This window comes from Spea bombifrons, chromosome 6 (genome assembly GCF_027358695.1).
Source record: "Spea bombifrons isolate aSpeBom1 chromosome 6, aSpeBom1.2.pri, whole genome shotgun sequence".
NCBI lineage: Eukaryota > Metazoa > Chordata > Amphibia > Anura > Pelobatidae > Spea > Spea bombifrons.
In genome coordinates this window covers 42,498,658-42,525,551 of record NC_071092.1, presented here as the reverse complement: position 1 = coordinate 42,525,551, position 26,894 = coordinate 42,498,658, and the positions used below count along the sequence as shown (strand labels likewise).

At 42.0% G+C, this 26,894-nt stretch overlaps 1 protein-coding gene across 2 annotated transcripts in view; it reads left to right on the top strand.

Annotated features, from left to right (window-relative positions):
* Window positions 1-5,222: 5,222 nt before the first annotated feature.
* The window catches only part of MAST2 (microtubule associated serine/threonine kinase 2), a 79,447-nt gene continuing 57,775 nt past the window's right edge, over window positions 5,223-26,894 (top strand). For both annotated transcript variants that reach the window (XM_053469932.1, XM_053469930.1), the window contains exons 1-3: window positions 5,223-5,586; window positions 12,849-12,996; window positions 13,298-13,440. In XM_053469932.1, coding sequence (XP_053325907.1) covers window positions 5,464-5,586; window positions 12,849-12,996; window positions 13,298-13,440 — 414 coding nt within the window. In that variant the 5' untranslated portion in view covers window positions 5,223-5,463. The remainder of the gene's footprint in view (window positions 5,587-12,848; window positions 12,997-13,297; window positions 13,441-26,894) is intronic.

Sequence of the window (26,894 nt, the reverse complement as noted above, 5' to 3'; positions counted from 1 at the left end):
CTTTGGTAAAATGAGGCAGGTAAACTCCAGGAAGTAAGTTACAACTTCCTGTTAGCATACTCCCCCTCCCCCCATTGGGACACCCATGTTGGGGGGGCATAGCTTGGGGTGGGAAAGATGGGGCTTATAGGTGAGAAGGGCAAGAGCAGGGGTGGAAATAGGCAGAACCAGACGTGTGACCACCCACCCACCTTACCCAAAGGGCCACCTGGCGGTGACCACGCATGGTATCTACTGCACTACAGACCCCCATTGATTTTATAGACCCCCTGGGTCTTTCAGAAGATCAATCACACAGGCCTGTGATCCACACAGCGGGGCGGTGGGGCAGTTACATGGGACAGTGACAATCGTGACTGTCCCACAAAAAATAGACACATGGGAGGTATGTTTTAGGATGCCCCTAGGATTCCAATGCAATCCTCACTAAAGGATTATTGGAAATAAATGAAAATGCGCATTTAATATTCAGGCTTTGGCTTTTGTCAGAGCTACGAAAAAAAATCCAAATAACTTAAAAGCAGAACATTAAAAAATAAGTGACATTTCTGAGAGCTGGATTTTAATTGTAGTGTAACCTCAGGTGAGACTGCTTTTTTCCACTAAAAATAACGCAATGAGCATGTTTGTAAATTTCTACTCCATAGTTAGCAAAATTACACAATGTAAAAAAAAAAAACAAACCTTGACCTTTTTCCCTTACATATGGAGCTGATGTTTGAAAATGTAACACGCTTCTCTCTAGAATAAAATGATGAATGAAACGGGTCAAATCGTATTAAAAAAAAAAAAAACAAAGGTAGTCATTCTAGGAAAGATAACAAACGATTGTACGGATTTCCTAGATTTATAGCATGTCTCGCCGTATCCTCCAAAGCTTCCCTCGTGTGTTAATCACATCTACATAGATCCCCTAACGCTGCATTAAATATTTCTTTATAGATGGGGGATATATTCTGCATCGTTCAGCATTTTAGAAGACGGGGCATCGTTTGCCTTGTCTTTTTTTATGAGCAGAGGGACAGCCAGCTGGCTCATTAATTTGCGATGTTGTAACGAGATCAAAGTCTTGTTTACGAACGTCTGGCACGACTCCCTGGCATATAGGGAGAGAAGGCAGGATTTTCGAAAACATATTATTTTTTTTTTGCATTTTTATTAATGTGGTATTTAAATGGTTAACGAGATATTTTCTGTGATAAACTGGGAGTTCAATGGAATCCTGGTTAAATGAGCACAGAAAAAACAGTAGTATCCTCAACATGTGCAAAAAATTACATTTTTTTTCAGGGATCAGTGAAGAAAACTGTGTTTTTCCATTGACTCCATTCTTACCTGTAAACAAGTACCTGTAAAATGTTTCAATTAGAAAAGGCGCACCGCCAGATGTGTGACCGTACTGGGGATGCGCGTTCCCAACGCACTCTCCAGTAGATAAGTGGGTCCAAGAACGGCCATCTGGCTCACCATGCGGGAGATCTAGATATGCCCGGCCGTCCATCGCGTGTGTATAAAATATCCCTCACAAAAAATTACTGCAGTTTTTCTGAAGTAATACTGAAAAAACTGACATGAAAAAACTGCAATACTGCACTTTTACTGCATTTGTACTTTACTGTACTGCAGTATTACCGCACATTTACCGCACTTTTTTATATTGCAAACCTACAGTTGTAATTCAATGTACTGCAGCTTTATTGCATTTGTACATCTGTACAAAAATAACTGCAGTACAACTGCAGTACAGTGAAGTACAAATGCCGTAAAACTGCAGTAAATGTGCTGTATTGCAGTTTTTTCATGTCCAAAAAAATGCAGTATTACTTCAGAAAAACTGCAGTAATTTTTTCGTAAGGGATGTGGCTGTGCCCTTCCTGATGGCAGCCACTCGCCTCGAATTGCCGGGACCACCTAGTCATCCCCATTCTGGCCATGCCAGCGGGACAGTCCTAAAATGAAAGGGATCAGAACTAATCCGCTGAGGATTTAATGTAGCATACCTCTCAGCCCAGATAGTCTTTTAGTGAGTGTGGATAGGGGCAGAATTTGTTTTTTATTATTATCCCGTCGTAACCAATTGGTAGTTGTTTCTAAGGCTTTTCAAGGATAATCAGTCAATTTTATTATTATTATATATTATATTATTTTTTATTTTTTTTGCTTTTGGAACTAGGTGGTACCCCTTTTATTATTTCCAACAGGGTTTCTCCCTGTTTTCCCCTCGGTTACCCAGCGGAGATCATAAACACGAGACTTCTATACTTATAGGATGCTTAGGGTTTACACGGGACAGCACACGCGGAGGGCTCTGCGATGGTTCCCGCGGACTGCCTTGGTTAGGGTAGTTCCTGCACACGCATGCACACCGCTTCGGAAGACGTGACGTTCTATTCATGATGCCATAGAACACCTCGAAGGGTGGAAGGGTTTCATGGTTCGTCTACGCGGACAGCAGCTTAACTAATGTGCCGCTTTTACTGGAACTTTGGGAGATAAGTAAGAGCAGCAAATGTTAACGGTCTCCATACTGAATGAACTTCTATTCATGCCTCACCTTTATACCGGTTATCTTACATGTACTACCTTTGAATATACCGGTATGTATTGTAAGAAGCACTGCGTAAATTGTTGGCGCTATATAAATAAAAGATTATAATAATAATAATGATGATAATAATGTACTAACTGTACTATAGAGAGTACACGGCACAGAAAATATCAGGCAGCTGGAAAGTCCGTGCACCTAGATAAATAACGTGTCACATACAGGCACACGTATCTAATGTATCGCGTGGTGGTTGATAGCAGGGTCACATAGGGCTGATGACCGGGTTCCTTTTTTAAGGACAGGCCTGTAGGAGTTATGGTTGAAGGACATCACGGTCTTTTCCTGATCACTGTGTCCCGTTAGTGATACAGCATAACTCATCAACATAACTCCAGATTTAGTAAGCTTTTTATAAAAAAAAAATAATATTCTGTGTTGTATTTATAGTTAGCAAGCATTCTGAGCTCCTAGAAAAGAGGGCGAGATGTAAAAAGCGACTGTTGCTAATGAACAGGGACAGTTGGGATGTATGCCACCAGAATATGACATATACTGTTAATAAATGGACTCGGACTTGCCGTGGATCTGTTGCACGTCTAAAAGCCCAAAGACACCAGCGCAGTTAAAGCGGAGGGCTGCTGTACAGTGTCTGGAAGACGTGGCAGGCGTTAATGTCATTCTTTGATTGCTGTTTACGCTCGGTAGGATTGCAGAGCCGTGACGTCTCTTTCATTTCGCACTGGAAAATAATACTTAACTTTTCCAGAATGTTAGACTCGCCGTTACAGATGACACCGTCCTCACCAGAATTTTCTTCCCGCGGCCCTAACTTCTTTTGTTCTGCATTTTCCTTTTTTAACATGATAACTAGATGTCTAATTTTGGGTCAGATTATAGTGCCGTTATTTTACCTCCCTGTCTGGTCTTTTGCGCTTTGAAGAGATCCTAAAAATGGATCTCTCGCTTTTTTACCAAAACCTACATTTTACATCCTAACAGTCCTGATTTTCGGGTAGCTGTCCCACTGCCGGAGCATGGGCTGGTTGGGAAGCTCCTCTGATCTCTCCTGAGCAGTCCAGGAAGGTGAAAAAAAGCAATGGAGATCTGTGCAGTTGAAGCATTTACCTCCTTTACGATGCCAGCACCCCCACCCCCACATCACTAACTTTGTGGGTTGGGTAGCTGTTCGGGTAAGGGGGGTGGATGACCACGCGCCCCAGCCCTGCCCACTTCCTGTCCCGTCCACTTCCTGGTCAGTGACTAATACTTTTAAGTTAATAAAATAGCCCCTGATGCCACGCAGGTACGAGGAGCTCCTGCTATGTGTGCATGACTGTGCTGTTACCGCGCATGTTACAGTGAGCAGAGGACATCCAGGACTCCCACGATCTGCCTCATCCCAGGAAGCAATGAATCAGTCAATCACCAGTGATTGTGAAAAAAGGGAGGTATGACATCACACACTGTCCTAGTGATTGAAAATATTATAATATTATACATACATGATTTAAACCAACCACAAAGGTCAGGGCAACAATATGTACAATATTTAATGCCACAGCAGAGGCGCCCCATGCAGAGAGGCGTATAGTCAGACATGTGTTTGCCCCGGAGTCTCCGGGTGAAGTGCCGACTCTACTGCAGCATTTACTGTGAAAAAAAAATCAGTCCCAAAAACACCCAAAACGTGGAGAAAAAGCAACATTAAAGCGCTACATGATAAACCGGCCGTAGCCCACGCCTGGCATTCCAAAAAATGATTCTATGGCCTGCCGGACATAGGCCGAGGCGGTGAGACAGAAAAGTGCAAGGAGCGGCCCAAAGCGTGAATGGTGCTTCTAGCAGCACACAGCGCATGCACAGCGTGGCCCTCACCAGGACTCCTCTTTGATGGGTGCCCAGAAGGACCAAATCAGGGGGATCCAAACATACCCTGGACTTCAAAGCTTTCCCCCTTTCACAGGTATTCACTTCAAGCAGCAAAAATGAGAGAAAATTCCCATCACTGAGATGGTACGACCCGCGGCACAGCGTGGCAAACATAGACTGTGCCACCCGATAAGACCCATTCGGCCCGTCCGGTCTGCACATGTTTCCTGATGTAAAGAATCTAACTAGAATCAGTCGTTGGCCTCATTTTAGATTTGGGAACCATATGACTATCCCACGCATGTTTAAATCCCCTCGCTGTATTACCCTCTACCACTTCTGCTGGGAGACTACTCCACATATCTACCACCTTAGTAAAGTAAACATTCCTTACATTACGCATAATCCGCTGACCCTCTGGTTTAGTGGTGATCACACTAAGGAGATATAGTCATAGAGGTGTGACCGTACTCAGTAGCAATGTGGCCTTATCTGGAACAAAATGGACTTTAGTTTCCTAAGTGAGTCACTAAATTTAATTTAATACAAATGAACCCTCCTATGACGTCATGTTATAATTCACGGAAGGGTTATGATGTGTTATAAAGCGCAGTGCAATGAACTTCCCCCATTATTCTATATAGCACACATGTTACTAGGGGAAAATGCAGTGTGAAGATGACTGACTGGCAACAGAAGCCAATCATCGTGAAGCTCAAACTGAATTGCACTATAGCCCCGCCCCTAGTGTTCACGTAGTTCCCTGGTATTTACCTCCTCTGGGACACGCCCCCACACGTCGCGCTGTTCTGCTGCTGCGGCGGCGGGTTTGACAGGAGAGATCGGATGTAGTTCCGGCTGGCGTAGTGATCGCTGCGGCCCCAGGTCGGGAATTAGTATTGGAGCAGACCGGTTAGTCTGTGAGGAGCTGACGCGGGTATCCGGCGCCTGAAGCTCCATAGAGATTCGGGGTGAGGGGTATCGACATGGTGTCGGGCTCTGTGCGGGATCCCGGCTGAAAGCCAACCTAAACCTTACCGGAAACCATGAAGAGACTGCGGGGAAGCCAAGAGAAACCCGCAGCGGGCAATGGGGATGAAGCGCGGGCAGCACAGTCATTCCGCAGGAGAACAGCGGGACCGGAGGACCGGGCAGGCGGCAAGGAACAGGTAATGACGGTAAATGGGGTAATACAGAGGCCAGGGTTATCTCTTATTAGAGAGTCCTCAGTACAGACCACTAACCTCAGCAGGGACCACTAACCCGCTGAGCTTACAATCTAAATTGCAGACAAGATCTAGACTCGTGAGGCCCCTGCTATTCGTTACTGTTAATAAACCCTCAATTAATTGTTCCTACAATCATGTGGAAAACGGCGTTAGAAATATATTTGTGTGTGTGTGTGTATTTATATATATATATATATATATATATATATATATATATATATATATATACACACGCCGTAATTCACTTTATTGATGTACCTATTTATAACATACATACATACATACATACAGTAGAGCCATCAGCAGACATGCCGCGGTGATTGCACTATATTTACATTTTGCCCCATGTATTTGCCCCTCTACTTTGCTAATTAAAGCAGCATATTGCAAGCCTGGGTGCGTTTCTCTGGATAACCTTCCAACCACTGGGGGCGCTGTTTCCTCCTGCTCTGAATAGTGATTGTGGCTCTTGCTTAGAATCCATACATTATAATATATATAATTAAACAGCGCATCAAGACTCTTGAAACTAGCATTTTAAATTGCCACTAAGAGAAATGCAAAGTGCAACCTGTTTTCATTAATTTCCCCCGACCTCTTTATGCCCTGTGGAGAGTTTTTATGTATTTAGCTCTGTATAGCTGCGTGGCCACTCTATGTTTGTATGACCCGCCACCCTATCCCATTCGCGTGTAAATGGAACAATCCAGGAGTGAATCTAGTGCGAGAAGGTGAACATGCACGCGATGGTAGGTGGCCGGAACGGCCAACTCGCCAGATATGCAGAGAACATGGTAATGTAGTTAAGGCTGTAGAGGGACACAAAGTCCATCAAATTCAACCTCGCTGTTTATCCGGCAGACGTTGGTAAATTCCAAGTTGAATCGATTTTCATTTGTGTCTCAGAGTTATAACTAATTTTGCCGGATAACCAATTATATATTTCTTTGCTGAAAAAGGCCGTCCGATGCCGGATCAGAAGAGAGCACTTTAGTGTTTTTGGGCTCTGGCTTGGCGGTGTCTCAGCCAGGCCGAGTCAGGAGCGAGCTCGCCCTGCCTTATTGCTTCTGGGAACGTGTTTGTGTAGCTCTACGTCAATGAAGGAAGCAGCCTGCAAAATAAACCGGCTCTGTAACTGAAGTGCCACTAGATAGCTAAATTACGTTCTACTTCAATGAAATATGGAGCTTTGTCAGCCTTTAAAAGAATTCTTAAATTAATATCACAGCCCTTTTACTGACCTTCCTCGTGGTACGTGTTTGGGTGCTTTTCACGTGTTCTAGGCTACCGTTCCGAGCGGTTTGTGAGTTTACAGTCACATTGTTTAAAACTAATATTATTCTGGGTTTCATACTCTGTGGAAATCTCCAATCCTCTGTCTGCGATCTTCTCCAGTTTGTAAATGACATACATTACAAACTGGAGAACCTGTTTGGTTTATTGGTTATTCTGGCCTTTAGCGAGGATATTTAATTATGTTAATACAGTGTATGGATGTGAAGCAGATGTATGCTGTGCCAATGACAGCTGCCATTCTGTGACTTCTTTCCATGTGTTGTATTGTTTCCCAATGAATTGAGGTATGGATGTGTGCGCTCCTCTCTTGGTTTTACACGAAGTGCTGTCTCATCGCCAGATAGGAAACTGTCGGGAGGGTAGAAAGGCGGCAGAAAAGTTGTTGATGCGAGCTTCCTCTCCATGATGGCGGCAAATGTTCTCCGGCTCCTCACCTTTTATTTGTTGATATTTTTGCTCCATATATCTTCTATAATGTACTGGATGAATGGCAAAGCCGTGGCCACAGTGACTCACAGCAAAGAACCACACTGCATGGCCAATACATGTATGTGGAAAGCGTGTGTATAGCATAGGATGCGGCACAAGATGCTAGATTTAAAAGTAAAGCATGATAATAAAGTAACAATGAAAATTGGTAAGTTACACAGGGGGTTAACCATATTATTTACCTGTAGCATGATTTTTATCCGCACTTTTGTATTAATGCTAGTTTCAAAAATCATTGGAGTCTATTCACTAAAGTGAGAGTTATAGTTTCAACTCCCTTCACTTTTTGTTAGGAAGGGCCAACACTGACATTTCTCCAGCAAGAATGAAACCCTACAAGTTGCACAGACGTGCTTAAAAGCCACCTGCAGTTGTGATGCCAGCTTGGCTTCGCTCCATTATAAATGCGTTCCAACACTTCTCCCCAAAAGCTTCTATTTGATGATATTCCCATGTGACGGGACGGTGTGTGTTTAATAAATCAGTATTAACTTCAATGTTTTGTGTTCAGATGAAGAAAGACACATTGTGTGCTTTCTTTCTTCCTATTTTTGCATTAACGTTGCAATGCTGATATTTTGAGTTCTTAACAAACAGTAATTCTAAGTGTTGCTAGCTTTATATTTCGTCATATTTTAGATGAATGTGAGTGGAAAGTTACAGTTCGGAGGCTGAATTCACTTTGTGGAGCAACACCCAAATAATGTATTGTACAATAATCCTGCGAACGGTTTGCTCCGAAGTACCGGTTTATAGAGTTCCTGTGTACGGAGGAGCAGTCGCGTATGTTCGGGGATCATTGGGATTCCTCAATACAGAGATGCCGCTCTTATCATACCCTCATAGTAAGGAGTCGGTGATGGGCATCCTTTGAACATACCGAAATGCATTTAAATTGTCTGATTAAGCGCACTAATAAAACACTCTGAATATTATTATTTTTATGTAAGATATGTAGACACTTTTAGTGCTGCAGAAAAGAACAAAGAACATGTAAGAAAAGGAGTTAACCCCTGAGGTGTTGCGCATATAAACGTGATAAAGGGGCAGATAATAGATAATTACATTACCTGTAATGGTAAATGGAAATCTTTAATCTCTTTACACTTCCAGAAAGAGAAAAATCTTACGGCGATAATATCTCTGAGTAAAAAAAGATCAAATTAAGATATCTATATGTGTGTATATATATATATATGCCCAATTTTCTCCATTAAACAGAGTTGCAGACCTCAAAGTGCCAACGCTGCATGTTGGTGCCACCCCTGGTGCAGCGAGAGTTATTTTTCTTTTCCAGAAAGAAAATGTAACATATACAAGCATATAGTCACACTCGCTTGCATGCACACGGCAATGCGCTTCGAGTCTGCACTGCCCTTAAAGCTGCGCCGTGCCTTTAAGACACAGCGGCTGCGTATGACGGACAGATCTCCCCTGTAACCAGCCTATCCAGCAGCATGATACGGGGGTCCTGATCGCCCAGAATGGGTCACTGCATACATGTACATTATACACGTACAGATTTAAGTTTATTTTAGCAAGATACACATGTATGATTATGTTGGGGGATAAATGTAGCAATTTAATAAAGCAGAATCTGAATTCTATTTAAAATTAATCGTTCAGTTAGCAACTGGGCCACATGCCACAACAGAGGCCTTGGCGTGCCGCTTGTGGCACTCGTGACTAAATGAGAAAATGTATTGGAAAAAATAAGGATTACTATATGTTTTTTTTTTTAATAGGTTATTTTAATGCGATTGGCGGCAAACTGCCTTTTAGTGGTTTTCTTTGTGTATGCGTGTCGTGTTTCTGTGTATTGCAGGGAGTTCACCCTACTTCTCTTTTTTCCAGCATGTTTTATCTCGTTTCTTTTCTTATCTAGAAAGGAAGCTTCTCTGAGTGAGTCCCGCTGTGTCAGTGGGGTTTCACGAATGACAAGGTTTGAATCCTCTACTATAGATATAATCATCCTGCAGCTCTTTTGGTAAAATGTGTAAAAAGAGAAAAAAAAATCACACAATTAATTTGAAAAAACAACAATACCGGTAAATAAAAAAAAAAAAAAAAAAAAAAGCTTCTTTCTACCTCACTGATGCCATTCAGAAACTTTGCTAATACAGTTTAGGAGCAGCTGCCGGGTATACCGCACGTGGCCACCTAATACTGTGTATCCATTAGGCCAGAGGCGTCCAACGTGCGGCCCTCCAGCTTGCTGCAGGACTACATCTCTCATACTCCTCATCCAGCCCCTTAGCCGAAAGCGCATTATGCGAAATGTTGTCCCGCAGCAGCTGGAGGGCCGTAGATTGGACGCCCCTGCGTTAGGCTTTCGTTCACTATCAATACTTTATCCTCTGGCTGCAGGTTTCAGAATGCTTGATGCTTTCTGCAGAGCTTTGTAGGATGGGGGGCTTTTAGAGTAAAATGTGAGGGGGGGGGGCTTTAAAGACCCCACACATTACTTTTCCTCATCTGTACACTCAGTCACTTGATTTATAACAATCATTTTGCATTTAACTAGCCGCAGGCGTGTAGTCTTACTATGTGCTGCTGAAGGGTAACGTTTTGTAGTTTGGTGCATTAAACGGCACCGGTCATCTTTTTTTCATCATATCAGCACTTCCTGTTTTATAAACATCTATTGATAATATGGACGGCCGGTAAAGCCCTTCTGGAAATCTAAATAGTGCTTGAAATGTGGAACTGTCTCTGATGGATTATCCCTGATTACTTTTTCTTAGTAGGAGAGGTAATTCTGTGAACAGGATCACTTGTTCTGAAATCCATGACTGAGAATCCATCATAATAAATATCGCTGCTTTCATTAATGTTAATTGTAAGAACAGAACTTTAATTAGGAGGGATGTTAATGAAATGTTGGTGTTAATTTCTCTTGGAGTGGGATAATGTCTTTAGGCCACCCTGGTTTAATGCTTTTATAGAGAATTATCCATGGCTGTAGTCCTGAACACACACGTGTGTGTGTGTGTATGTATGTATGTATGTATATATATATAAAAATAGTCGGCACTTCTACCTCATTCAAAAAGTGCTCATGGCGCACCCAACAACTCTGAGACTGAGAAGTGGCCTGTCCGTAGGGTTCATTATAAAATAGCAGACAAGTTTAGGTGCCGATAACGCTAAATGACTTTCTTTGGTTTCTTTTTCCAAACCCCTGTTTGGTGTGACCCATGCTCTGTAAAATAACTTAATGTTTCATTAAAACGTACAGTTAACAGTTTAGAGATTAGTTACTTGCTTTGCTCGGTCTGTGCATCGGAAAGACAATAAACGGTTCCAGGGTTGAAGTAATACATGTGTATCGATGTGTAGATGAAGAACAGATCTGCCTTGACTCAAGCTTTATCCTCCTTTGGTTTATGTTCCTGACACATGCACGCAAGCTTCTAATGTATCTGGTGAGAAAATGCTCCGTAGTGCATTCAATCCTCGCCTTACACCCTCGTACGCTGTGGGAACCCAAACTTCAGAAAACACTGCTGAGGATTGAGACTAAACAGTTAGTGTAAGCTTTTGGCCCAATATTCTTTTAGAAGAATGTAACGGAATATAAATCTAATAACTTCTCTATTTGTGGCTTGGATGCTTCCACAAAGGCTGTATTTAGTTAATGTTTAGTGGATGTGGTCACATGAGCGTTTTATTGATTTGGTCATTGAGTGATTATGGCATGATATGAGCTTATTGGAATGTTTCACCGTAGGAGTTGGTCTGACATTTCGCTCCGATCAATGGGAGCGCCTTCCATTCATGTGCCCGGGAACCCTCTCACCCGGGGCATTTACCAAGCCACCATTGGCAGTAAGTCCGTCTCCTGAACACACATAAGGGGGCAGAATCTTCCCTTTGGCTTTGCCATAGGGACCACATGGAAATTTAAAGGGTCCATTCAGCTATCATGTACATGTAACTAACTGAGTGACCCTGGAAGTACCTAACAGCTTAGTACAAGCTTGCATTCTATTAAACCAAAGTCCATGCAAAATGATTTTCATTGTTTTGTTGAACGATACATGTAAGAGCTACAATTGAAAAGTGATTTGATTGAAGTCTCTCAGATTCAAGGTCATGGTTTTAGAACTGATATCAGAAGTAGTAAGTAGTACAGAAGGTGGTCAGTCGTGAACCCTTTTTCCCCTTAAGCAACAGTTTTATTATTATATTCTGCTCAAAACGATGTTAAAATTCTACAAAAGAATTGCATGTCTAAGGGGTTCCGGTCATGCGTTACGTGTCCAACTTTTTCCAAATGTGAGGTTCGTTTTTGGATTTATTGCAGTTGTATACTCCGGAGCTATTCAAATAACAGTCTGGGAAATGAGATAAGACGTGTTTTCAAGTTATTATCAACACCTTATCTACCTGATATAATATATATTGGACGGCAATTGTGTTTACAGCATACCCTTTTATAACGAGTATTTCTTTTTAAATGATTGTCCAGGTAAAAGTGACCTTCATATGAAGTTTAAAACACTATTTGTGCCTGGTTTGTGGAAGGCTATGCCTATAGGCACCTATAGTAGTATAATGAGATTATAGTTGGCACCTATAGTAAAGGTTTCCTTAAAGCTTTACTTATTCAGAGCGTGTGAGGACTGCAAACTTCTGGATACCCTTAGTTGGGCAACCAGTTCATGATATAGTATGCGGTTCCAGCCATATTATGTGGACCGTTATGGAACGAGATAGATGCGGCGCTTTTTTGTGAATGCTCATTTGAAGGTTAAGGCTTTGGTTTGAGCAGTCAAGACAGCCATGGCATCTCTGGCACTGGAACTGCTCAATACTCCCATGAATCAAGTTAATAGAACTGTCTTAGCCTCCAACATGACCTACAATACAGCATCAGCGCAGGGCTGTCCAACCAGTTGTATTATGGATCTTTGCCCTAAGAATGTTTTAAAATAGCTTGTCTTAATCTTTAATTACAGTCTGAACTGGATTGGTAGTTAAGCTGTTGAGCTGACCGGGTCGAGTTTGCCTATTCACATAAGGCTTTATAACCAAATGTCTCCTGTGTATTGTATGCCATGTAGTCATCCATAATTATGTGATGAACATTGACTCCTAAGCCACAGTAAGAACTCAATGTGGAGTCTTCCAAATCTTACTTGGTACCCATAATCCGATCTAGTTTTATTACATCGTCCATTGTTAAAGGAAGTAGAACTTGTCCCTCTGCTACGGGATGTTATTTTATGTGAACCCAATAATAAGCATAGAGAGGAACAATTTTTGCAGCCATATAAAAAGTACAGCAATCGTTCAGACGTTTTCATTGAGGTGCAATAGGTAACACATTAGTAAAGGGACATACAGTCTGATCATCTAATGTCAATTTTAGTATTGATTTGCAGGTTGAGTTTTTTTTCTTTCTTTCTCCATAGGACACCGTTCCTCCTCCGGCTCCGCTGATCTTTAGGAAGCTGAGCAATCCAGACCTGTTCTCCTCTACAGGAAAGGTTAAATTGCATCGGCAACTGAGCCAGGATGACTGCAAGCTTCGGAGGGGAAGTTTAGCGAGCTCGCTTACAGGTGAAATGTCCAAAGCTCCATGGGATCCCACACTTATAGCTTAAAGCGAAGTTATTATTCCTCTCCGCTTTGTTGTTGAATGGTTCAAGTGGACTTTGTAAGGGTGAGGAAAAGGAAAATAACGTTAAGGTTATTTGATATGCTAGTTTTACCACCCCTTTCTATTCAATTTCTTTTAAAGAGTTGTGCCATTGGGAAAGCAAATATATCACAACCGTAGGTAGTTTTAATAATCATTTTTAGTTGGCTATGGAGATGATAGCTTCTCAGTAAATGGCATTTAACCTTTTCTTTCTTATAGGTAAGCAGCTGCTCCCCCTTTCTAACAGCGTGCACAGCGGGGTCAGTCAGCTAACATGGCAGCCCCCTGCGGAGTCTTCCAACTTGGTCCGAATGCGAAACCAGTGTCTTGGCCAGTCCGCGCCGTCTCTCACCGCAAGCTTCGTAAGTTGTAAAATCTGTTTTTTAGCACCATGGTAAATAAATGTAAATGCATTTCTGTTGACGCCCTAAAATTCTTGCGATTCGAGTATTAAGGGAAGTCTCGTTTTATGGGCTGGTTGAACTGCGTCTGAGAGAGATACACAATACAGACCGTGTTTCTGGGCTTTGGTTTACTTCTTTTCCTCCTCTCTTTTTTTGTTGCGCTCTCCAGGCTGTCTGGCTCTCGGTATATATTTTCCCTCTTTTCAGCTGTTAAGCAGCGCTGTGAAATTCATTAGTGTAAGATTCTTGGTGCTGAAAGCTTCAACTACAAACCACATATTTGGGGACAAGGTATACTTCCAAGTTGCTTGGAGGCTCTTGGCTCTGTCTGTTGCCTGGTTGAAAACGCTTGCAGATTTTAAGTTCCACTTAATGTGTTTATAAAGGCTAATGCTATCCTCCAAGACATGAAGGGACTCTTGACACGATAAACAGCTCATTAGAGGTCAGCAATCCTGAGATCTTGGAGAGTACAAGATGTGTGCAGCTGTTTAGTAACCATGTGGGGATCGTCAAGCTGTTCTCCATCCCAAAACTGGAAGTTACTTTTCACCAATGGATTTGCCTTATGAGAAAACTACTGAATGTGACATTCCTCACCCACAAAAAACCCTTAACCATCATAAATGACCCATTTTAATTTCACCCTTCCTTTACTTTTGTCCGCAGTTCAGCCATTTAGTGCCTTATGAAGCTTTTACGGACGACGTTTGGCTGTCCCCCTCTCTCATGCCACTTTATCTTGAAATCTTTTTTCTAAATAAATGTAGCCTCAGAACCATTATTCCTAAAACTGCTAGTAGTTATTTCCCAGAAACAATTTTTTATGTCAGATTCTGCCTCATGCACATTTTTTGTCAGGAATATTTGTCATATAACAGAGTGTTTTTATATGATTACACTTTCATATGAGAATAAAATGACACACCTGAAACATTACCTTTTTTATTCTTTTTTTTTTGGCTTCCTCTGTTGTAAAAATCAAAATTCCAAAAAATATTTCTATTTACTTTAGATTATAAAATCATTTTTTAAATATTAAGAGGATAGTTTACCGTCACAGCCTTACCAACAAAGAATGGATACTAAAGTATTTTGTATGCACTTTCATATGCATGCTTTAGCTGTAGAAAATAAAATTAAAGCCAATTACCTTTTAGGAGGAGCGGCGGTTACCACTCCATGGCAGTCAATGAAATCAAATTGTGCAAACGCGTAGCAGAACTCAGCTGAATCCCGGCATGCGTTTGTAAGGGGATTAAAAGATCCTTTAAATGGGAAACTCCGATATTATATGCATTAGAGCTGAAACAACGAATCGATAAAATCGATAATAATCGATAACGGAAATCATCGATAACGATTTCCGTTATCGATTAATCGAGTGATCAATTCGTTGTTGGAGCACTCGGCTCCTTTTACTTACCTCCGCGAGCGTTCCCCGCTTCTGCTACACGCTCTGCAGTCTCCGCCTTCTTTTAGCTACGTGACGGATGTGACGCGTTCCGGAGGTAAGTATTCTTCATGTCTATGTGCACGGATCGCACAGAGCCACTCGCTCTGTGCGGTTCGCTCTGTGCGAGTGGCTCCATTCGCACAGAGCGGTTCGTGAGTGGGGGTGCAGGGCAGAGTGGGGGTGGGGGTGCAGGGCAGAGTGGGGGTGGGGGTGCAGGGCAGAGTGGGGGTGGGGGGTGCAGGGCAGGAGACTGGGTGCAGGGCAGAGTGGGGGTGGGGATGCAGGGTGTGAGTGTGGGTGCAGAGCAGAGTGGGAGACTGGGTGCAGGGCAGAGTGGGGGTGGGGATGCAGGGCAGGGTGTGAGTGTGGGTGCAGGGCAGAGTGGGTGCAGGGCAGAGTGTGAGTGTGGGGGCAGGGCAGAATGTGGGGGCAGGGCTGGGTGCAGGGCAGAGTTAGAGACTGGGTGCAGGGGCACAGTGCAAAGTGCTGGGTGCAAAGTGCCAGTGCTGGGTGCAAAGTGCCAGGGCTGGGTGCAAAGTGCTGGGTGCAAAGTGCCAGGGCTGGGTGCAAAGTGCAAAGTGCTGGTGCAAAGTGCTGAATGCTGGGTGCAAAGTGCTGGATGCAAAGTGCCAGGGCTGGGGCAAAGTGCTGGGTGCAAAGTGCTGGGTGCAAAGTGCCAGGGCTGGGTGCAAAGTGCTGGGTGCAAAGTGCTGGGTGCAAAGTGCTGGGTGCAAAGTGCTGGGTGCAAAGTGCAAAGTGCTGGGGCAAAGTTTCTTGAACAGTAATAGTCCACCTCTTTTCAGAATGTTTGGGGTTATTTTGTTTCATAAATATTGTGTTTGGGTTCTTGTACTTTGAAAATATTGTTTTTTATTACATCATAACAAAATAAGAATGTTAATGTAAATTTTAAGTTGTTTTTTAACATCCAGTTCATTAAATTCTTTTAAATAAACGAAAAATTTGCATATCGTTTTTTTTTTATCCGATTAATCGATTAATCGAAAAAATAATCGGCCGATTAATCGATTATTAAAATAATCGTTAGTTGCAGCCCTAATATGCATTTAAGTACATAGGGTACTTGTCCCTTTAAACATTTGTATAAAGCAGCTAATCCATTACATGTTTGTTTGCTGCCACCGTGTGTCTGTTTAGGCCTTTTCCATTGGGTATGCAAATGGTTTAAATGTTTATAATAGCAGCTGACTTTGGTTTGTTGTGTTTGTCTTTATCTGCCTTTATCCTGCTCAATTTTTATTTAGTGTGTGTGTGTGTGTGTGTGTATGTGTGTGTATGCCCACTGGTGTCTGCGCTCAGCCTCACTTGTTTTAATCAGGATATATCAACCAGGGTGCTGAGATACATAAATACATAGTCGGCAAAAAAAACACGCACTCACAGATCTCCATAAATACTCCATGGGTTTATCCACATAAATGAGACATCAACATTTCGGGCCATCTACTGGACATTTATCGAGTTTGGTGAATGCTTTTTGTGTTGTCCGCTGCCTATTTCAGGAAGACATCACCTGTGAACGAAGTTGCTAATGTGAGCAAAAAAACAAACGTATAATAAAGGCTATGGTAGGAGTGACGCATCTCTTGCTGGTATTATTGGCTAAGTTTGGTCCTTGCTTGGATTTTGAACTCTTATGGTACAGTGTGTGACGTGTTGGCCCCTGGATGCCCATGTTGGCCCCTGGATGCCCATTACCCATTCTCTGCACAAGAAAAGGGAAAACTTTAGGTAAAGGGAAATTTGTATGTTTATGTCCTAGTGAACGCTTTCCTTCCTGGCGCTCCATCCGGTTCACTAGGAAGGAGTTAAGTTCCTTAGCAATGCCTCGTCATTTTATATCTGATAATTGGCAGTTCCCAGTGCTTTCCTGCTTGCAGCAATACTCTGTAGTTATGGTCGCTTGCTAGAATTACTGTAACTCCTGCTCGACCTCACAAGCAGCGTTTTCTTGCTGTGTTGCTTACAGTTGACAGTAAAGAGGGGTCATCAAGTGGAAGCGTGGAGAAGATGGGTTAACTGCTCTTGAACCTTTTTTAAGTGGTTTTTATTTCTTAATTTAAAATCTTCATAGGAAGGAAAACCAAGGGAGGAGAGTAAGCGTGGCGGCTTCGCAAAACACATCCTTTAAATATACTTTGTGGACAGACTTAAGTTACCAAAATAAACATACTGTTTCTCAAAAGGAAAATGCACATCCTTCCTATAATTTCATCTCAATGCCAAGTGGACTAGTGGAAGCTAAAGCAATAGCAAAAATGTCAGGTAAATGACATTCTTTTTTGTATTTCCATTATGATGAGGTTATTGACAGAATGTTTTTAAAAAGTACCCTATAATAATTTTAATTTCCACAGTCATTGACCAAGTTTTTGTTAATTGCATTTCCAAGCGTTGACCTGGTCTTCTTTAATGGCATTTTTCTATGAACTGTTCCACAGTTTAGCCAGTAGGGGGCAGCAGATATCAAGCATGCTCGCTCCTGAAATCTGAAGCCTCATCATCTGTACAGCAGGGTGCGAGAATCCTTTCCGCGTGTAGCAGCAATTCCTTAAATATAAGTGCCACAAGCATAATACATACAATTACGATGAATCTGTATAGAGTTAATAACCAGCTTTTATATATATATTTATTTCTAAATTACCCGTTGGAGTAAAGGTCATATGGAAACATCTAAAGCCGTCAGCCACACTGCCCTGGGATAAGAGCAAACTGTGTGCTTGTTCTTCTCATTTATGTGTTTATGTAGGGTGTATATGCTTTCCATCTTCCACTTTAATGTACATTTGTGAATGTACTTGTATAATTGTGTATAGTTTGCACTCAAGATTCTGTAGATAATAGAGAGCTGAAATGTCAGCCATGTGGGAATGGAATTTAGCTTGCAAGGGCATATAATGTGCGTTCAAGTATTTGTTTCAGTGGAAAAGGCCCACATTATGACTTTCTTTGGCAATCTCAGAAATGTTTCCGTTATCTCAAGTAACCGATTACGAATGAGAACCTGGAAAATGTAAAGTGTGTTGTGTCACTGCGGACAATATCTTTATTAGGCATTTGCGGGAGCTGATCTGGTTTCCAGTAGCGTCATTGTAGTTGGAACCGGAATCCCTCAAAACAGTAGGAGACCGAGGTGGTGTTCCTTTTGCGATGTTCTCTCACCTAAGATGGTGCATCAAAAGAGATGCGTCAGTGTCCCGGGCAGCCTCCTGAAGAGTGAATTCAAATGCAATGAATTAGGAAGTTATATAATATGCATTCATTAACCATTAAAAGGGGGGGGCTTTTAGGTGAAGCTGCAGCTTCAGAAGAATTCAATCAGTGGCAGGAAAGCAATCTCTTTAGGCGCACCGTGGCTGGAGTTGAGTGGTGATTACTGCTTCACGTGGCAGGAGATCCGCTTGGCTGAACGCGTGTCCTGCATGACAGCAAGCCGGGGGATGGGGAAAGGGGCAAATGCATATGGGGGCATTTTGTAAAATCCCCTCATTCATTTGCAAAGGGGCACCACAATGATTTAAAGGGACTTCACAGCCATCATATCAATTAGAATACATATGGTGGCTGGAGTGTGCTGTTAAAACTTTATAACATTTTATGTATGCAGTGTTTAAAAACCTCTGTCCAAATTAACTCTTCGAAGCCACTTGTAACTGTCACTTGTAACAGTTAATGAGGAATATGAGTTCTTCTGCATACTTCCCTCGTTTCAGGATGTCTTTTGATCATGGCCTCAAATACTTTTTGAAGTATGAATGCTGTCAGATTGGCTTCTATCTGTGTTATTATGTAATGATAGCGTTGTATATGCCCCCCCCCTTGTCGTGTTTGCTTGGCTCATCTAAACGCTCTGCCCTCCTTACCTCTTGTTTATGAAAGTCTATATTGATATGTTAAATAATGTTTGTTATAGCCTGTTGTGCAGTGCTATGGGATATGATGGCTCTATATAAAAAAGTATGTTTAATTGTATAACTCCTTTATGCATCTGTCTGATGTCTCGTCTGCCTTCGTTTTCCTGAGACCCAAGAAGGTAAATATATATTTATATTTTACTGGAAATGTACTCGGCTTTATTATAGATGGACACAGAAAGACGTGGGGCAGAGGGCAAGCCTACGAGATTAGAAACAAGGAGGCCGTGTGTCATTGTGCGCACAGTGAAATCATTGACAAGCTACGGTACAAATTGTCCTTCCACACCAAAGACATAAAGAAATTAGTATTCTGCACGCGGCGGCTCGTCCATTACCTAATTGGCTTCTGCAGCGATTCTGATTTCTAGGTCATCATAAAACAAGAGTATTCTAAATTGAAGAGGAGCATCTGTTCTGGAGCCTTTTCTATACCGAGTCTGGTTTTGTTAAGGGCAATTATGTCTAATTTTAAATGATGATAGCCAGGGGGTATTTAGCGGGGCTTGTCTGTATATCCGCTTGTCCTATATGAGGAGTGGGAAATGGGGAGCTTTCAGGGTTTAAGTGTTCATGTTGATTGCTTATGTATGCGTTCTAGCATGGTGAACTGGGCATTTTCCCACTAAATTTTAGTCCCCCCCCATATGTTGATAAATATATTGAGAGGACTCTTTCTGGGTAAATGAACTATTAATGTGTCTCAAATAGTAGAGTAAGAGGGGAAAGGATAGGAAAGCTGCCCTTACCAAAATAAGCTGTGCGGCACGAGACCTCCCTGCGGCTGCCTGTGGTTGGTCTCCGGCACAGCTGTGGCTACGTGTTTGGCCGCGCTGATACGTTATGTTCCCGGTGTTTTTGTTTCTTCGTTGTTCTAATTAAAGCCACGAATGCAACATAAGTTGCCTGAGGCAGCCCTGGCAGTGATGGAAGTCGGCTCCTGAACACTCAAATAGGAGCCGTCTCCTCTAATGACCTAATTAAATAGCCCTTCAGTGGTGTCAAGAAGGTTGGATGGAAACTGAGCTAAATGAGAATTATATTGTGAGCCATCGGGGGGGGGGGAAGCGTAACCGGGCCACATCTGGGGTAAATTGTGTATTTCCCTGGAAATCAATGGGATGTCTACGAATTTGGCCCCGAATCAGCCACTTCTCACTGTGTTTTCCTCTAGTTTTGAAATGATTGATATGATCCATTATAACTTCAATTTAATTGTGGCTTTTGTTGGTATTAAGAACATCGTACTAAGAGAATTTGCAATTCTGTTTAGTTTTAAGGGCCACACATATACAGTTGATTATTTCTACTATGTTATATGGCCTCAATAACTCGGTTATCTATGATAATGAATTCTGTGTGGAATTCTTTACTTTATAAATTGTTTTGTAGAAACGGCATCCTCGTCATTACTGTGACCCCAATATGATCCGAGAAGCCGAGTAATTCTTCACAAGTTTGGACATGTGTGTTAAAATTGGAGCAGCTTGTTGGTAATTAAGTGGGATCGTTCTGACAGTTACCTCCATGGGAGTAACGTTGGCTCCACTCAAGGGCCAAAAGGACAACCCTGGTCTGTGAGTGCAGCTTTTTTCCTATGTAATCAGACATCTCTTTAATTAGCGCATGTACCTGAGAGACTCGGAATAATAGAATGATCTTCCTTGGCTTCTGGAAGGACATCCTGATGACGCGAGGACCGGGTTTGAGAAATTGCCTCCCAGACGGTGTTATTTTAAGAGTAAAACTCTTCATGAAACACATCGTCGTTTAAGCTGAGCACGACAAACTTATAGTAATCTCATTAATCACTTGGATCAATTGGTGTTCCTTGGGCCGTAAGTGTGTTGATGATCTCAGCTGTTTTCCCATGTCTTGGGATAAAGTGAGTTGGTTTCATGACTGACTTGTTGATTATTTTTACATCCACTTTTATTTGAACTTCTTCACCTCTGCAAATGATTGAACCCTGAGCTTCCCGCCGTGTCTGTTTAGTCATTCTCCTGATTACTTATTAAATGTATCCTTATTTTCTTTATGTAGATTCAGACACCTTTTGCCTATATCACAATACATACTACAAAGTCATATTAAATATTATAGGCTGCCCAACGTGGAGGCACTTGTCATACCAGAGGAAGACCTAGTGTCTGTGAATATATACATTGGGTACAGAGTTTAGTGTTTACTTCCAAAGGCCTTTTCCCCGTCGGTGTATATTTTCTATGACTTCGTCCCTGCAGCGCTGTGCATCTTTTTAGAATAGAGGTAAAGGCTTGACTTCGTTTTCCTGCTAGGAGCGCAGAAGAATGAGATGTTCTCACCAGTTCTGTGCTGTTATGGTTCGGGCCCTATGCAAATTAGCTGTTATCACAGCCTCTGATTGTCTGCTGTTCCCGGCAGCTCTCACGCTGCTTCCCTGCCTGATGTGATGTCAGCTTTAGTTGTCTAAACAGCAGATGGAAGGAGGTATCGGGGAGGTTCGGTACAAATCTCCTCATTCTCAGTCGGAAATGTGAATGGAGCTTGTCGTCTTTTATCCTCCATTAATCTAGGACTTGTGGTCTTTTTTTGTTTTTTCATTTTAATCTCGGAATTTAGCTTGTTGATCATGTACTTATTCAGATCCAGATGCTAAAGAGATGAACGGCCTTCAGCTGCTTCTATGATTCTGCGCTGCTCGTTACAACAAAATCTTATCGACAGGTTCCAAAGATATCAATCAAAATAATTTTCTGTTCCATTGTGTTCTTCCTTAATCTTTAAACCCTTTCTCTGCTCATGTTTGTTAACCCCCCTTCTGCACTTTACTGAATCGATATTTTCTTCCCTCAAATCAAAAGTGAAATTTTTTTTTTGGAAAGGCAGGGAATATTCTGTAGCCTCCCGCCTTATATATATTTTTTCTTTATCTCTTGAGTATACGGAGTAGTGGGCAGGCCTTAAAAAATGGTCTGTGATGACTGAACACATCACATGACACCCGTCCCAGAGACCCCATCGAGTCAGATTCACTTTGTTACGTGAACAATGTCCTTAGATCAGTGAGTTGCTCTGCCCTTTTTCTTAGGCTTTCTCGACAGATACAATCTGGAACAGACTTCTCGTCTCGCCCCGGCAGCGTCGTACACTTACTCATCTTTTTCCTCTTAATCCTCTTTGGAAAGGAGCAACGCTTTCAAGGACTTTAAAGCAAAATTGCTGGGGCTTAAACCCCTGTTTTAAAACGCACGTCTCCATGGTGGTCTCTCACCCATGTGAACCGTATTACTACTGACAATAGGGCTTGTGCGACCAGTTCAACTGGTAGAACATGAAAGCGTATTGAAAGCAAAGAAGAAACCTTCTGTGCCTCCCGAGGGAGAGAGGACGTTGTACCGATGGATGACTCCAGTATTTTACGACGGAGGGGACTGCAGGTATGTGGGCTGAAAACCTTGTATTTTGTCTTCTAAGGCAAGCTGGGAGTGAATGAGTTGTTGCTGGTCTGGTAAACCTTCTAAGCTGATTCTTGATATATTTGGCCATTGTAATTAGATTTTTTTTTAATTTTTTTTTATGGCTTTTTAGATCCTGTATGACGTTTGTGTATTGTGACGTCTCTGCTGGTTTAAATACTTCTATAACTTTTTTTTTTTGGTGGAATGCTGAAACTGCCTAGAAACATTTGATAGGCTGAAATGCGTTGTAGCCATAGCACCAGATAAAAGCGTGTAAACATGTAGTTTGTGTTATTTTTATTAGACGTGATAGATCAACTTTCATATCTTTTGTTTAGTAAGATATCCCTCTCTGTTAATGTTTTATCGAGGTGGGACATCGCATTCAGACCTCAGTGGGATGAAAGCAGCGATATTAAATCCTGATATCTGTTTATCAGTGACTGAGACATATTACAAAGTTTTGGAGAATACGCACAAGTTATGAGCGGTAAATAGATAAAAAAAAACTGAAGGTGATTAAACAGGTTTTAGTTGCTCAGCAAAAGTGGAAGTGTCATGTAAACCCGGGTGAATTAGACAACCCCATTACTATTTTACTCTGAATAAAAGGACAAAGTATTTCTTCTACCCATACACCCCAGGGATGTCCGGCAATACGCGCATCCTCCACCTGCTTACTCGGGATTATAAACACTGTTCGAAATTATTAATAATAAGCTGGATATTATCCAGAGGACTGAAACTCAATATTTTCCCCTCCCACTAATATATGGATTTAAATATATCAATCTACTATATAAAAAAAAAAAATACGTGGTGTGATCTTCCTTCTTTGATCTCTATAGTTTGGGTGGTTGATGAGCAGGGTTACTCGGAATAAATATAAATATATATAATGTATATTCATTTGAAAATGTTTTGAGTATTGTGAGTAATTGTGGTGGTGTTTAACACAACCTGGTACTGTACGAGACTAATTCTGCCTGTTTGCCTTTTTTTTGTTGTTTGTTACAATGCCAGAGCTCATATGGGCTGTGATGACTCCAGCAGCTGAATAAGCACAGCGTTTGTCACACTTCCTCGGGGAAAACGCATCCATCATCATAACTTTTGTAGATTTAGTCCAGAAACTTAGTGTCTGGAAATGACCGTTCTGGCTCTGATTTCAGTGTTTTGTACGTTTAACAAAGAGCTCCGTCCTTTTAGTGAAACTCCTGCGGATCAGACTGAGTGACGTGTGCATAGCGGACTCGGCCTTGGATCAGACAGCGATATCCTAGTGTATTAACCGGTATTCATTCATTTGTTTATATAGAACAGGGGTCCACGATTCCAGTCTTTCCAGGGCCACAAACCGGCCAGGAATTCTGTATATCTGAAAACAAATCGTTTTTTGTTTTATTATTAAAAATGTAGGCTGTTGTGGCTTTTATCCTTCATTTTTAAGTAATACTTTAAAACGAAAAAACAACCCCCAAAGACCTGCGTATATGACATCCCGTGTATATGATATGGTGGGACGCGGCTCTGTAGAAAGGAGGGAGAAATCACCTGCTTAAAAAAGTTTTAATAAGTAAAGCCAGTTCTCGATCTTTCAAATGATATCTTCAGGGAGAATGCGTTTGCGTCGGGAGCCCATACGTTGGACCTTAAATGACAAGTATTTCGTGACTGAAACTTGCAAAATACGAGGGCGTCTTGTGAAAAATCTGTCGCACTAAAGAAAAAGCAAAATGACATATGAATTGATTAAGACCTTGATGCCAAATTTACGAAGTGTGGAGCTCGCCGCCCCCTTCCTTCAAAGCAAGTGTATCCATCTGTTTGGATGAAATCTATAGAATTGTGTGTGCGTTACGGTTAATGGTGATCTTACAGGTTTTCTGTCACGCTGTGAGTAGAGAACAGGCCTGTGCGGATCTGTTTTCCTGATCGCAGTCTGTATCATAGGTATGCAAGGAAGCTGATGCAGACCTCCTGGTTCTCTGGCATGCATAAAATCATCGATTACCTTCCCATCACAAAAGACTTAAAATATTTATCTTTTTAGTACTGTTTAGTTGCTTCTTAGGAATCACTAGAAAGATGCGGTGTATTACATTTATTGATGTTAAAATGTCCCATTTGGGTTCCACTTGCAACCTCAGGCCCCGTAAGACTCACAAAATGGCACCGATCACTTCTATGATCTGCTCATCTTGCGGGAAACTTTCAGCAACTTAGACGCCATGAGTTTTTTTTCCCATCGGATACCATGTTGTATTCCTGTGTTGAAGCCAATTTGAAGTACCGGTAAGCTGGGCTGAAACTGGGAGAACTCGCAGAGGTTCTTCGGTGGTCGATAACATTGTTGGGATTTTTGGTGACTTCCTTATGGAAATGCTAATGAAATCCACTCCTCTACACACTTTTATTAATCAGAATGTATGGGTGATTAAGACTGAGCTATTCAATTGTTTACCACATGCAGTGTAATAAGGGCATGTACGGGCTTTGTCATGAAGGGGTTAAAGGTCTGCGGTAGGGGACATGGTTATTTCGATGGGAATGCTCTTGGTTATTGCGTTCAAAATGTTATCTGCCCTGACCGAGTGCAAAGATAAATGCTCAGACACCCTGTCCGGTACAAGCCGAGAGCCCCGAGTAATAATGAACGGTCAGATCTTTTACAAGCCGAGAGCCCCGAGTAATAATGAACAGTCAGATCTTTTACAAGCCGAGAGCCCCGAGTAATAATGAACGGTCAGATCTTTTCTGGAAATGACGATAGTAATAGATCAGCTTTTGTGCTGATGTTTTAGAACCTTTGTTTATGGGCATTCCGATTTCTATCTGATCTCTTGAAATAAATAGCTATTCATTAATCTTGGTGCGTTTGTCTCGCTGCCTAAAAAACCTAATGAATCATCGGGGAGTTTGCAATCATTTTAGATCAGATCTTCACTGAACCAGAATGCAGAAGAGCTCTTATGTTTGACCTATACAGGAGTGATTGCAGAGAGAGAGAGAGAGAGTGTGTGTGTGTGTGGTTGGTGTGTTTGTGTGTGTGTGTGTGTGTTTGTGTGAGATGTGGTTGTTGCTATATAAATAGCCTCCAACTAAATAGCCTAGGACTGTATTCATCACTTAAGTATTTTTGGGCTTTATATGCACCAATGAGTAATCTCTTCTCCCTTTCCTCTTTATAATCATGCGCTCTTACAACGCTCTTGATACATCCTTACTAGTTTTGCATCCCAGAGTATATTTTAGAGTGCTTTTTCAGGGCTGTCTCTCGAATGTCATGTTCTCTGTTAACGCAATATAATGAAAATATCGCCTTATGTTTGTTATTTGCAAAAACAATATACTTTAAATCTCTTAGAATGTTAAATGTTGCTAGTTTGATAAAAATGTGCTGCGCTCTGTAAAGAGACCAGGCCGCGGCGTTCAGTGTTTAAATCCCTGCGCTCGGCTGATGTTGGCGAGATCCGTTAGCAATGCTGGTCTGAGAATTCATATTATTTACACTCCCTTCCTCATCTAAAAGTCCAGTTCAGCCGCATATGTTTGGTGCTGTTTGATAATGTTATGTGTGGTGTAATTCTCTGATTATTTAACCCTTATTATTGGGTTTATAGTGTCTACAATTTACGTCGTTATTTAACTTCTCCCTGAATGATCTAAATTTCCTTTTATTTGTAATATTAGTTGTACGTTTCTTTTGTTGCCTCCGCGGTTGCCGCACCATCTGGTATTAAGTACCCGGTGGAATTAATAAAGGCTTTACAGTTTGCGCCGTAAGGCACGTGATTCTGCAGATGGTTCCGTGTTTCTGCCAGCTTTCAGGGTGTGTTTCCGATACCCCAAGGCTCCAAACATATCTGCTGCGTGTTCTCTCCGTGACCTTTTACTTCTCGCAAGGAAGACAATCTTGGTGGGATATAGGACAGGAATGGGAAATAAAGTCCGGTGTATTACGGCTGCCGTACATATCGAGCGTTGTGACACGGCTGCGGGGATGGAAGCAAAGTGCTGAGCATCAGTGTGGGTCCATGGACCAGGGTAGTGGGGCGATCTCATTTTACCCCAATCACCCCGGGCAGAACTAGGAGCTTTTCTTAGCATCTTAAAATCCATGTAACTTTAACTTGTTTTTTAATAGGGGTTTTCCCCGCATAGTGTAGATTTACAATGGCCGGTGTGCCGTTCCGGTAACAGACGTGTATCGTGTTGCGTACATGTTTACACTCGATCTGTTTTACTGCTTGCCGGGTCTCTTTATTTATAGTGACTTGTTGCCGAAGGTTTTTAATGGGTTCCCGTTAACCACATTGTGTTCCGTTCCTCAGGAACTCCGTGTTATGTAGCATGATCTTTACAGCTGTTGGTTACAGGGCTCTATCCGCAGGGATGACGGAGCTCGTTCTGTGAACGTGGACTACTGTGATCTCCTCTTGTAACTGTTACAATATACATAGTACGGCGGCAATGAGGCCTGGGAAAGCCATCTTGTTGGAAGGGACAGGGAAAGCATGCGTGAAACTATTACTTTATTTTCCCCCAAGTCAGTATATGTCACGATGTATTATAAAC